Source organism: Acomys russatus, chromosome 9 (assembly GCF_903995435.1).
Source record: "Acomys russatus chromosome 9, mAcoRus1.1, whole genome shotgun sequence".
Lineage (NCBI taxonomy): Eukaryota > Metazoa > Chordata > Mammalia > Rodentia > Muridae > Acomys > Acomys russatus.
Genome location: NC_067145.1, coordinates 47,682,233 through 47,697,065, shown reverse-complemented (window position 1 = coordinate 47,697,065; position 14,833 = coordinate 47,682,233). Strand labels below are relative to the sequence as shown.

Here is a 14,833-nt window from a genome sequence, read left to right as displayed (position 1 = left end):
AACAGTAACAGTTTTACTAATAATGTTCTCTTAATATTATATTAAGAATATCCAATAATCTGGGGCTGAAGAGATTGTTTGGTGGTTGAGAACACGGACTGCCTTTGCAAAGGAGCCAGGTTTGATACCCAGTACCCACATGGCTGCTAACAACTGTCTGTAGCTCTAGTTCCAAAAGGATCCACTGCCCTCTCCTTGCCTCCGTGAGCATTCACTGCCTGCTCATGGTACACATACATGAAGGAAAAACATGCACAAAATAAAAATAAATAATAAAAATAAGTACAATGTGAGTTTTATTACAAAGACTTTCCATAGGACAAAATATTTAGTACATTTTGGTTGAAATAATGGAATGAGCTAATAGCAAGACAAAGTTATAGTAGATAAATTAAAAATGCACGTTCATTGGGAGCAGCAGCAGGAGAGAGAGAGAGAGAGAGAGAGAGAGAGAGAGAGAGAGAGAGAGAGAGAGAGAGAGAGAGAGAGATGCACAAAGAGTGAAAAGAGAGATACAAAAAGAGAGAAAGGAGCAAACAAGAGAGTGGAGGAACCAAAATGTCTGGATTATATAGTTAAGAGCCTCTGGAAAAGGAGAAGCTCCCATATCCTGGGCATTTCAGGGAAGGGGGCAGCATATGCCAGCCATGCCCTGCAGCAGGTAGGGCCCTGACACATTTTACTACTGACTTTCTTTTGTAAAAAAATTATTTTTCTTTGTGTTGAGTATCTTATCTGCATGTATGCATGTTCATGTAATACACATGTAGAATCAAAGAGGGCTCGGAGCCCACGGAACTGTGGTTACAGAGCTGCCACTGTGCACTGGAAACTCAGATCCTCTGGAAGAGCAACCAAGGCAAAGCCTTGAAACTATCTCTCTAGCCCTGCCTTTACTGTACATTTCTATAATTAAAATCGACATTTTCTCATGTAGTTTAACGAAGAAATTTTAGTTACTAGTTAAAGGATCTCCAAAATTTGTGCACAGTCCAATATGCCATCTGGGTATCTGCGGGTTCTAGTGTCTGTTTATATTTTAACCAATCTTAAGCATCAACATGTTAAATCTGGGATTTTGATGTCTTAGTTTCTGCCCACAAGCCAATTATTTTAAAATTAACGACTAGATCATGCTAACATGTTATTCTAAGATCAATGGTTTAGTTGGAAATAAAGCACCCCTGTTTATAGTTAAATTTGCAGTAGCATGGATGTGAAGGTTGAAATCAGATTTTTTACTTTAAGGACATGAAATTCGCAAAGGGATGGGACCATGACCATGGTTTATTTGAAGACACATTTTAAATGGCATGCCAGAGTTTTTAGTGACCAAAGTGTCATTAAAAGCCTCAGTTTCAAAAGCAACTGTTGTTTTAATTAGAGTGGTTTAAAAAAATTTTTAAACTACAAATAGGTTTATACTGGGAGAACATCTAGTATGCAGGATTCGCTCATGTATGCTAGGTACAGCCATTATCACGTGCTGTACACAATAGAAGTGTGACAAATATAGATGTGGAGTTATTCATCGTCCTGCAGTGCTAGCATGATAGGTGTCTTCTTTTCATATTAGAACTAATCATTTTCTCAATACTAGTAACTGTCTGGAGTACAGACACATGCCTGTTATCCCAGAACTCAGGAGGCTGAGGCAGGAGGGTTAAAAATTAGAGCATTTCTGGATGATGGCTTAGGCTCCAGGGTACCCTGGGTAGTCTAGTGAGAGCCTGTCTCAACACCTTCCCCGCAAAGCAAGTTAAAAAAGACAAAGCAAAACCAAATAAGACCTAACCACCATGTAGATATTTAAATGGTTTGTACTGTCTGTATAACTGCTATGACAGTTACTCATTTAGTCATTAGTCATCCTGGTGAGTAACAGACTATGGAAGCCATTGAAGGGAGAGGAGGAGGAGGAGGAGGAAGTGGCAGAGGAGGAAAAGGAGGAGAGGGAACAGAGGAAGAGGGGGACAGGGGGGAGGGGCAGCAGCAGCAAAAGTTTGATTGAAAAGGCTTGGCTTTTTAAATCAGCCAGGAGGCTTCTTGGAGTGCATCAGGCATCTTTTTACCAGGGGCCTAGCAGTGAGCTATTTAAATTTCCTAAATCCCATTCAAATGCAATGTAAAGATTTAACAATCCACACACTCCTTCTGTGAAAGTTAGATGACCTTGTGGTGGGTTGGGAAGAATTGGAACTGTTTGAATGCCATATAAACAATACCTGTTTGGAATAAGCTACAGCACCTGCCATGTAAAATGTGGGGAATAAGCCACATCACCATGAGGGATGGAAATTGCTTTAGTTGCAACTGATTTCTTTTTCTCCCCTAAATACCTACACACCTCCAATGTGCTGGCCTCAGGTGTTTGGGCTTCCTATGCACAATGCTGTGTGGCCCTCAATGCCTGTCTGGGAGCTTGTTCTTTGCTGTCATAGAAGAAAGAGACCAGCATTTAAATGCCCAACTACACATGGAATTCAAAACTGTAAGCAGTTTGAAAAAGAAACACAGCTTCAGCTCAAGTGGTCCAAGAGAGTTCTCTGAGGAAGGTAAAGATTGGAGAGCATCCTGAGTCACAGTATATAAAATAGGGTGGGTGTTATTGGACACTGCTGGTGCCAAGGACAGTTATTGGTGGGGTGGCTAATCTTGGCTGTCAACTTGACATTCCTGTCAAGAGGGAACTTCAACTGAAGAACTGCTTCCATCAGATTGGCCTATGGGCATGACTGTGGGGGTTTTTCATGAATGCTGATTGCTGTAGGGAGGTCTAGACTACTCTGGGTGGTGCCACACACAACCCCTCAGAAGACTGGCCTACGGTGTATTATAAGCCAGCTGAGCATAATCAGTAAATGTCAGCCCTTCATGCTTCCTGCCACCAGTTTCCTGCCTTGAGTTCCTTCCTGGCTTTCCTCAAAGATGGACTGAGACCTGGAGATCTAAGATGAAAAAAGCGATTTCCTTCACAAGTTGATTTCGATCATAATGATTATCAAAGCAACAGAAGTTCAAAATGAGATTTGTTAATTATTGGAAGATATCGTAGTTTGAATGAAAATGGCCCACAGGGAGAGGTATTGGTAGGAGGCGTGGCCTTGTGGAGTAGTTGTTGCTTTGTTGGAGGACTTGGTCACTAGGGGGCTTTGAGGTCTCAGGTGCTCAAGCCATGCTCAGTGTGGCCATCACTTCCTACTGCCTGTAATTCCATATATAGAGCTCTCAGCTATCTCTCCAGCACCATGTCTGCCTGCATGCTGTTGCCATGCTTCCTACCATGAGGATAATAGGCTAAACCCTGAATTGTAGGACAGATCCTAATTAAATATTTCCTTTAGAAGATTAGTTATGGTCTTGATGTGTCTTCACAGCAATAAAAGCCTAACTAAGACTTATCTCCTGTTTACTTGCACTTAAGTCTGCATTAGTTTTAAATTGCTAAGTAGAAAGGTTTATTAGTTACTTTTCTCTATCTGTAAGGAAACACCATGACCAGTGTAACTTTAGAAGGAAAGGATTATTTGGGACTTATGGTTTCAGAGGTTCAAGAGCCCATTACCACCATGGTGGGAGAGCATTCCATCAGACTGGCATGGCAGCTGGAGCAGCTTGGCAGCCATGGAATCTGGCGCAGGGAGCTGAGAGCTCACATCTTAAAGTATAAGCAGAAAACAGACAGCACACTGATAATGGCAAGAGGCTTTTAAATCTCAAAGTCTGTCCCCAGTGATATGCATCCTCCAGCCAGGCCATATACCATCTTTATCTACCCAAACAGCTGCAAACACTGGGGACCAAGTATTCAAACATCTGAGCAATGGGGACATTTTCATTAAAACCATCTCAAAGGGTAGTTAGATGTTTCCTACACAAGGAGATTGAAAAGATACATTTTGGTAAAACAAAACAAAATAAAACCTTATTTCATATTCATAATAATAAACTAGAATTACATTCACTTTTCCTCAAATGTTAATTTTTGGGTTTCAGAAGGTTGAATCTGTTGGTTAAGAATAATATTTAAAGATAAGATGCAAAAGGAACTTTAAGCATGGGAGGTAATGGTAGGAATGGGAGGGAGACAGAGGAGGGTGGGAAGGAAGAATAATCAGAATGCATTAATACATGTGTGAGATTGTCAAAGAGCAAATTTAATCCATTATAAATATATGCTTGTTAAAGGAGAATTCAATTCTGGTATTTGTATGAAAGTTATTGAAACAGCAGTGCATTATATTCTGTTAAGAATATATACCTCATTATGTGCCATTCTTAATAATCAAAACACAACTTTTTAAACTTTTTAGTCAATAGCGCCAATCCCCCTTTTTATTTCTTTCCCTACTATCGACCAGGCTCTTTTCAATTAAATGCTTCCTTGTAGCCAGCAGTCAAACATGCTTTGTATGAATTCTTAGGACTTGCAGAAACTGAGTGTTATTTGTCTTCATTCAAATAATAAATGGGATGTGAGAAAGCTTCCACGGAAACGGTCTCCAGAGGATGCTTTCAAACAGTGTGTGGGTTTGCAGTTTCAAGTAGTGGATTAGCTTCAAATTGATCAACGTTTATCCCTTTCAAGATCCACTTAGGAAGTTTCAGAAAGGTGCAGCAATATGAGGGAAGTAAAAGAATAAAAGGTAAAAACAAAGCAAATCCCATCAAATACTTTTTACCCTTTTTGAATGTCTCAAGTGATAAAGGAAGCTGCAATAAATAAACCTTGTCTTCTTGATTAATTTAAAATAACCAAAAGTAAATGCGTTTCACATGACCTGTACACATAGAAGTAAGATTGTGTGTCTGTGTGTACACATGCCACTTGATATTTGAAATGGTTTTGTATACCAAGAGGCATGTCTAACTTTTATATGACCTTGCCTCTTCAGGCAAGCTCTTCAGTGTTTTCTTTCTGCCTTCGGCACAATAGAAGCACTGATAGGAAGAGGTTTTCTGGGTGAAGAGAGAAACTGCAGCTGCTTGCAGTCTCTGAGATCTAAACAACAGAGGATCCTTTGGTTCTAAATAAGACAGTATAGAAGGTAAAAGAAGGTGCATTGGCCTAGACATTTCAATTATAGATATAGTGAGAAGGAATTAAAGGCTCCTCTGGAATGGCCTTGCTCTTGACATGTTTGCATTCCTTACATAGTAAAAATAAGTGCCCCACCCAGTCCTTCACCCCCGCCTCTTCCTTCCTTCCTTCCACAATGGGCAGTTCTACCAGCACGTTCAGAGTCTCCTAATGTAGTGTGTCTCCTAAGGGACGATAAAGTCTGCCTCAGTACATGGAGATACTTGTCTCTCATCTTGTTACCTTTTGGGAATAGGAAAATGGTAGAAGGCACTTCCATGGCTATAGCTATTTTACTGTGTAATATACAATGTTTTTAAAACATTTGTACATGGCAATGTGCTAGACTGTCTTGTTGCCTTGGAAGTAAGCAAAGCCACAGATGCTTTGGTTTCTGACTTAACATGGTGAAGGAATTTACAGAGTTAAATGCCTTTGGGAACCAGACAAGGTACATGAATGACAGACATATATCAAGTATAAGAGAATTAGCACTGTGCAGCAAAGAGGAATGGGGTCTGTGACAACCAAGGAACGGGATCTTCATGAGAAATATCCTGCATTTAAAACATTGGTGACCTCTTTGACTTAGGAAAATTGTTTAGGTTAGTTAAACTAAACTCTGATGATATGGATCTAGCCCAGGAAACATTGTTCAGTATTTTGTATTTTACATATTCAAAGATGAGCATAGATTTTTTTTCTTACCATGGAAACACCACATGCCTATGTAGACACAAAGTTTTAATATTTGCCACTTTCTAACCCATTTAAGAACTCAGGCAGACTATGTAGACATCTTATTTTTTTTGAAATCATCTTCTTATTGCACTTGGCCTACTTGTCTGTGTTAGTTCACTTAAATCTTCAGTACCACAATTGTATTTTTATTATCCATGTCTGTGCCTAGCTTCTTATACAGTTTAGGTGCAACATTTATGGTCAGTATATAATGTTAAGTACTTTTTTTATATCTAGTATAATAAGTGGAAGCTTCAGTTACTATGCAGTGTTTTGTGTCTGTAATAAGACCAAACAGAAATAGACTTATATACATAAAGTTTGCCAGATCAAATCTAAGATTTACTTTGTAGAGATAGTTTTCTTCTTCTTCTTCTTTTTCTTCTTCCTCTTCTTCTTTTTCTTCTTCTTCTTCTTCTTCTTCTTCTTCTTCTTCTTCTTCTTCTTCTTCTTCTTCTTCTTCTTCTTCTTTGGGTTATGTAAGCAGTTCTAAAGGTGATTATAACTCCTCTAATGCTGATCTCAACAAATCTTTTCTTGTGTATTAAGTGGCAATTGTACATATTCTACACCAAACTCTAAGGAACCCACACAAATTGCAGGTTATTTGATATATAACATAAGGAATTTCTGAATGTCTTCTTAGGAATTGAGAACAATTCCTCAAGAAGTCTTAGTGAAAGCAGACTTACAGGGTCTTTTGTTTACAGGGAAAACAAAATGAAAAATAAGTATAAACTATCAAAAACAGAAGAGGTAATGAAAATATTTGTTCTTTAGAAATTATTAGTAGTAGCAAGTAGTGGTTTTTGTACATGACTTAAACAATCAGATGACATGTTTTGATATCACCATATGCTGGAGATGATAAAAATACACCATCATTCTTCTGCCATTAAAACGCTGAATTTCTATAAGAGCAGAAAAACTTTAATTAAAAACACTTCAGCTTGTGGCATGCAGTAGTCCTGCATCTGAGCTGGGGTATTTCAGGAAGAGTTCCTAGGTGTCACATATTACTCGGATATGTGTAAGGCATAAAAACACATGCTGTGTATGTAGATTCAGCGAAATAGGAAGTTATATGACACAACACAAGTGACTGTTCTCACGGCATCTCAATTATATAACAGGTTAATTTTTTTTTAATTATCTTATGGCTATGTCCATCAAGAAATCTTTTGTCAAAATCTTTCCCAATTCTTTCTAACCTTCATATTCATGATATGTAAGTTTTAAAAGCCACCATTTACACTAAACTGGGTTTTCAATCGTATCTTAAGTCATTTAATAACGTGCAATGGGATGTAGGCCTAAAATGTGACTTCCCTAATTTTCAGAATTCAATACTATCTTGTATATAACAATCAATATTTCAGTGTTCTTCTATTTACTTTAGAAGCAACCCTTATAGAAAGTACGATTTTCTGAACAGAGATACTTTGTCTGTGTGAACAGTGATGTGCAGTGTGAAGGGATATACTAATTTCCAGAGTACTCATGATAATTTAAGAATTTATTTATACACTTAATATAGAACAGAAGTAGTTGATGTCTATATTTGAAGATTAGTTTTAAAGCTGACATGTATTTCTAACTGGTGTTTTCTTCATTTCTTTATTCAGTCATTCATTTATCATATATATTTCCCAGATGGGAGAGTGCTCACCATGGCGTGTGTGTGGAGGTCAAGGTCAAAATTTCAGGAATGTGTACTCTCCTCCACCATGTGGGTCAAGGGAAGCAAACTCAGCCTCTCAGGCTTGGAGGCAAGAGCCTTTAGCTACTGATTCACCTGCCCTTTCCCAAGTGTCTTTTAAGTGATTTGCTTGATTAAGAAATTAAGACTAAAAAAAAACTAAAAAAAAAAAAAAAAAAAAAGAAATTAAGACTAACGGTAAAGATCAAATTTGACATATTTTTTGGATTGGCACTTGAAACTATTGTCCATCAGTTCTAAAGGGTGTTCACATTCCTGCCATTAACATATTGCTATTTTGACATATGCTGTGTATGATTCAATCATGTTGGGACAAGACCTGCCCGTTTTCTATGAGGGACAATACCACCATGCCTGTCAGGTTATATAGAGTAGGCTCTAACTGAAATAAGGCCTGCAAGCAACAGCCTCCCAAATGTGCTGTTTAACTACTGTGGCACACTCTGAGACACATGACATGTCTGTAGTTTTTCAATGAAAATAGTCAGCTCCTTAGTTTGTGACTATACAGGGTGACAAATGAGTCTCTAGCCTAGAATGAAGCCATGTATGGTATATGTAACCAAGGTTACTGTATCGTTGTTTCCAGTGGGTTACCATTGTATGTTTCCTTTAAGCATTGGTCCCTGATGTTAATTTCCACTCCATGCTCATTACTAAGCCAATTGCAGCCATGGGCCTGTGTGCCTGAATCACAGTGTGCCTTTGATTTCCTGATCCTCACATTCCTCACTCCTGGACTGAGCTGGTTGTTGCCTCACTTTGTTGCATTGTGCTATATTGTGTACCTATTAATCCAAACATGATAATTATTATTTATCTTTTGTCATTTTGCAGCTAACTGTAGACCTTCTTCAATACATAACTTTTGGAGTCATTTTCGCCAATTTTGATGGTTGGATTCTGCTTACTAATTAATAATATTTGTAGGAATTGGCCCTGAATATATTTTCTGCATTTTGGACATTTATGTGCAGGTGTCCAATGCATTGTGATTATTCTCACCCTGTCCACACATTCCTTCATATCAGCCTTCCATTCCTCACCCTCCCTCCTCCTCCACGCAGGTCCCCTTCCCACCTTCACGTCTTTTTGGTTTGCCACCAGCTGATTTTAACTAGTATTGCCTGTATGATTGTGATTTGGAGTTGTCTGTTGGGACTAAGGTGGGCTCCTCTGTGGTACACAACTACAATCAATTACCCCCCCCCCCAAACACACACACCAGAATCCATCAGGAGACAACTCGAGTCCTTTCTGAGCTTTAATAGGCAGTTGACAGACCTTATCTAGGGTAGGCAGCCCAAGTTGTGTAACCATGGGGCAGTGGCCTTTTCATTCCTTGAAGTGCATTTGAAAGTCTATTTTCTTTCTACTATTTTCCACAGTGTTCCCTGAACCTTAGAGGGGATGCTATAAATGCCTTTTATCGGGCTGAGCACTCAACTGTCACTTATTCTCAGAACCTGGATGAGTCACATATCTCTGCATTCATGATTTACCATGGCAAAGAGAAGCTTCTCTAATTAGGCCAGGGGTGGTGCTTGGCCAAGGCCGTGAACATGCACTGTCTGTCAATTTAGTTAAACAACAGCATTATGTCAGCCACAGCATTTTTTACTGAGTTTAGAGTACCAGGTTTGGATTTCCTTCTGTGGAGCAACTTCATATAATATTTTCCCCCATCACAATGGTGATGCCAACAATGCATTTTCAAGTACATGAATTCTTCTTGGTCAGTATCAGGTAAACTGTATTTGCCTAGGCTTAACTCTTTCTCATGTTGACAAGTTGTTATGATGTCCTGGCCGCAGAAATATCAAAAAAGAAAAAAGTAAAGTTTGGGGGAGTTACCAAGAGTTTTGAGGTCAGCAAATCTGGCTTTTTAAATCTCCTTCTTTGGACTGGGTTATCAGTTGATGAGAGCAGGATAACATTCAGTGCAGGATAGAATTTGACAAGAAAAGTAAAATAAAATATCAGCTTCCACATTCAGTGTTTGTGGAAAATGAAATGGAGATTATTTTCCTCTAATAGTGGAAAAGAGAATGGACGCCTCTTAAAAACTTTGGGCTTGCCACGAGTTCTTTTTTTATTAAATTATAGCTAGATGCCTAGTAAGAAAGCCAAACATTAGCATAAGTATTAAAATAATTTATCATGATTAATTCTATTACAAGAAGTCCCAACTTTAATCGCAGTCTGCCAGACACCATAGTGGCTTGCCAGTATTTCCTTTTTTTCCTGGGGTTTGGGTGGAACTACAGATCCTATAACAGGACCAAAGTCATGTGAATTGCTGTGATTAATGTGATTCCAAAGGAGGTCAATACATATTAGCCAGTTTCAGATCCATGGGGAAAAAATTGCTCCAAATGTCACGCATTAATCAAGTAAATAGGGGAAAGGGGCTTCTGGAAGAGTGAGGACATTTAACCTCAGAAGTAGATAAACTCTTGCTGAAAGACAAAAGGGAAACCTTGGACGAGGGGAGAGTAGACAAGCTTCAGAGATCTAAGTTATACTGTCCCAGTGTAACCTATGGGTCCTCTGACCCCTTCATCAACCTTCTCTATCCAAAATATTTACACTATGATTCATAACAGCAGCAAAATTACAGTTATGAAGTAGCAGGCAGGCATGGTGGCACATGCCTTTAATCCTAGCATTCAGGAAGGCAGAGGCAGGTAGATCTCTGAGTTTGAAGCCAGCATGGTCAGCAAAGTAAGTCCAGGGCAGCCAAGACTACACAGAGATACCCTGTTTCCAACAAACAAACAAACAATTATAAAATAGCAATGAAAATAATTTTGCGGTTGGTGGTTACCACAACATGGGATCTGTATTAAAGGGTTGCAGCATTAGGAAGGCTGAGAACCACTGGGCTAGACCACTTGTACAGTGGACCCCTAGAGTCCTCTCGTCTACACTTCCCCGGTGCAGAAATTAAAGGTACCCAACAGCGCCCAAAATTTGTATGTGTATGTAAGGAATCAAACTCAGGACCTCATAGTTTCATAGAAAGCACTTTACTGAATGAGCCTTCTCCCCAGCCTTGTGAATTCCTTTTCCTCCTCAGGTTTCTATAATTTCACTCATAGTTCAACACCTTTCTTTTATACCTTAGATCCTGATAGTGGCCTCAGTGGGAGATGGTTTCACTGGAGATATTGCGATTGATGATCTATCATTCATGAATTGCACCCTCTACCCAGGTAAGAGAGACCATTTCAAATAAATGAGAATTTCCTAATCTATTTGCTTGGATGAATTGCCAAGGAAACCAATGCTTCATATTTAAAAATAACCTACCATGTCTTCATTTTTAAAGTTTTTCAAATGTATTGACAGTAGAAAAATTACTGTAAATCATTACTAGTATTTAGTCTTAAGCTTTTGAAACATAGTAAAGATGTTTGAATCTGTTATTTCTATCTACTATCATATACGAAATCATATCTGATATTATATTGCAATTTCATGATATTTGTGAGACTTAAATGATTATAAAAACAACCATTTCGATATAGTAATTGCTGAATTCTTTGTTGTCACATTGCATTAAAAAAAAAAAAAAACATCCTGAGTATCTCATTTATCTTCAATGACACTGATACTTTAAATTTTGGCTATACTCTATTCTTAGGTATTGTTTGCAACCTAGTTGCTGTGCTTTTGCTTTATTTATATCTACTGAAAATAGTCATTTGATGAGTATACTGGGACACAAGAGCACCCGAATTGTTACTATCTTTGTTTGTTTGTTTGTTTGTTCTTTGCTTTTTGGTTTGCTTGTTTTTTCAAAACAGGGTTTCTCTGTATAGACTTTCTCACTGTTCTGGAACTTTTTTTTGTAAATCAGGCTGGCCTTGAACTCAGAGGTTTGTCTCCCTGTGTCTCTGAGTGATGGGATTAAAGGTGTCCATCACCATGCCCAGCTGGGCTGCAGCTATCCTTCTCAGTGTTGCCCTATCACCTTGGCATCCCTGGCTAGAAGAGCTTAAGGCATGCTCAGTAGCTCCACATCATTATTTCTCTGTAGGTAGGAATCTTCACATACCATCATTCAGGCAGCATTGATTGCTGTCATTAGTCTCCAACTATTCTGAAGAACACTATACATAGCCAAATCTTCTCTGGAAAGCCAGTAAGAGGGATGCTTCGTCACTGCCTCATATTTTAGTAAATGTGTCCATTACATATTCACATACCTGGTCATTTTAATTTTTACCTCAGAACCAACCCACTCATTTGCCCTTGCCCCAAGCCACCATTGTCTCTGAGATTGAATTTGCTCTGTTTCTCTCCTTTGATCTCGTGCCTTATTCTCACAACAGCAGCTCAACGTGTCCTTTTAAACTTAGATAATAAGCTCAAACCCACACTATCATCACCGTCTTCCTAAGACTACCTGACTTATTCAGAGCAAAAGCAAACTTCGGGTAAGGACTCAGGAATAATAGATGACTGGCTTCCTCTGACTTCATGGCTCCCCTTTTCACAGTGAGTCTGTTTGCTCCCCAACTGTAAAAGAAGGTGTCCTACCTAGTTCTCATTCACTCCAGGTCAGTTTGTAGTCTGGGCTTCTCCCTCTTCTTGGCATGTGCTTCTTCTGAGTGTCCATTCATTCCCCTCCAGGGCTTCTTCTTGGGCTCTATTCAACTTCTGCTTATTCAAGAAATCCTTACAATGTCATATGCATAGTTTTTTTTTTTCTCTCTGGCATTTTCTATCTTTACTCACTAAGTTTATTTTGTAAGCACCACCTATTACCCTTATAGTGAAATTTCTCTTTTTCCCAATAATAATGATAGTTGTAGAAAAGCAGGTATATTATTTTCTGGCCATTCTATCTCTCTAAACTAGCCTAGTAATGGCAGGCAGGGATAATAATAAACATTTTCTGAAGGGAAAGCTAATTTTAATTACCTTCATTATACCTTCTATTTATTATCTCTTAGGTATTAAATGCTTCCACATAAAAATATACACCATTGTATGTCAGACAGATTTATTGAAAGGCAAGTCTCATTTGCATATAACGACAAAATTCACTTCTCGCTCTCAAACATGTAGGTTAAGTTAAAACAAGAATAGCAATGATATCAATTTCTTATTTGGAGCTCAACAAAACCCATTCAAGTTCTAAGCCATGGATCTGCATTCCACATGTCCTGACTCTTTGGGACCAGAGCTGAAGGGCCACATTCCTGTCTCAGATGTCAGTTGTCAAGTCAGAGGATGGAAAGCACAACCATACCCCACAATCGGTTATGGTGTGCATATATGTACCCACATCCACTGGGGGATAAGTCACGAAGTTAGGCCTGTCGTTGGAGTGATGGCAACAATTCTCTATCTACAGGGAGATTGGTAAGGGCAGAAAATGTATAAATTTCTATCCAGAGAATTTGTGAATAGGGTTCATATTACAACATTAGAATATGCGTTTTACATAATTTTACATCCTTTTTGTACTGCTAGGGCTGGGATGGGGATTCCATGGGTGCTAGGCAACTCTGATACTACTGAACTACAGTCCCAGACCAGTCCTATAAAGCTTTAAGGGTTGAGAATAATGACTGGTCAATCCAAGGTCGATAGATGGTAACTGTTGAGTACAATCGGTAGCTTAGCTATCTAGCTTTACACTGAGAAATGAAGCAACAAGTTACCCAGCCGTATCTATATCTTGAGTCCATGATGTGAACCACTTGCACATTGATAATCAGACGCATGAACCTTGTATGATTTCTGCTCTGCATCGGTAAAAAATATTAATATACAGGATACAAGTGATCCAGATGACCATAAAATTTCAGGACAGGAATGATATTACAGCCTAAAATTGTCTTATATGATTTCCCAGTTCAGATTTAGAATTGCTGTGGCTTTGGGGACACTGAAGAAGAAGAAAGAAAGAATACAGAAAAGCAGGGCGGCTCACCTCTGAAGCTCTAGATTCTCCAGTTATTTTGCTAAATTCGTTCTGTGGCTAATGATATTAAGATAGCCAGTGTGGCGGTGCTGGAGGCAGAGGCAGAGTCAGGAAGTATCTGTTACAGATCATTAGTCCCAGTTTTCTGGTTCAAGTTTGGGAAGAAAAATATGAAACTTTAAAACCTGTCTGAACTGCTTGTCTCTGTGTTAACTTCATAACAAAGGAGGCTTTTTTAAATTTTGTTTTTTTTGTTTTTTGTTTTTGTTCCAAACCAAATGTCCCTTGAAGCTGAATATTCCATAAAAGAATGTCATACAGGCTTTTGTTCAATGAACATAAACAAAAATTAAAGACTTAGTAAGATATTTCTCTTTATACTTCTCAGCTGCTTTTCTCCTGTTATCATGTCGGCTATGGTGGACAAGTACCTGTAGAGTCATTTATGGTCAGCAATTTGCTTTCAGTACTGAGCAACCATTATATTGTTAAGTGGTACAATGAGGTAGAATGAAAATTAAAACTCTTGAAGATATCAACGCAAATAATGTACCTAATTTCTGAAGTGCCTATGCTTTCTGTATCACCTGCTATTTTATAGAAATAGCTAGCACAGCGGTGATTTTTCATTTATCTTGCATCAGGGGCAACCTTTCTTCCTCTACACGTTTCTTGTTGCTTTATATGATACCATTTTTATCCAACAACCCTAGGCTTAATTTCGGCCGTGACCTTTGACTTCCTCCTATACTTGTTCTGCGGCAAACTCTGCTGACTACAACTTAGAATAGTTCCCATATCTTTCTGTCTATTCCCTCATCCAAGACAGCAGTATTGCAAGCTTCTCAGCTCCACGCTCTCATTGTTCACCAGTAGGTTTATCGGGGAGTTTTTTTTTTTTTTTACTTTGCTCTGTGACATCATCATGATCTTTCTATTTTCTAATTTCTTATATGTATAATAGTTTATTTTATGCTAATGACAATTAATTTTAATTGTATACAAAGCTTTTGTTTCTTACTCAATATGTATTTTTATATCAATGTGTTTCTTCTAATTATTAGTTAAGTAAAACTTCTGGTATGCTTATCAGTAGTTAAAACACGTATTAGCCCTTCATTTTCCCCTAGAAATTATTCCTAAATAAATTTCACATTCTGCAATTCATGATATGTTAAATTGTTAAAAAATATTCTAGCTATTACTAATCAGGGCGTTTTATACTGTTTATTGTCTCTTCATGGCACACAGTCAATATCCTTTGTTGTTGTTGTTTTTTAAATGGTTTGGTGTGATTCTTGGCATCTATACTCGTTAGGTAGAACTTTCCCCACATTTCTAAGGAATTGCCAGA

General features: G+C 38.3%; 1 protein-coding gene across 1 annotated transcript in view; it reads left to right on the top strand.

Annotated features, from left to right (window-relative positions):
• Malrd1 (MAM and LDL receptor class A domain containing 1) overlaps positions 1–14,833 on the top strand; it is a 641,297-nt gene that overhangs the window by 175,662 nt on the left and 450,802 nt on the right. Inside the window, exon 18 of the mRNA XM_051151281.1 lies at positions 10,669–10,756. Within this exon, the coding sequence (XP_051007238.1) occupies positions 10,669–10,756 (88 nt within the window). The remainder of the gene's footprint in view (positions 1–10,668; positions 10,757–14,833) is intronic.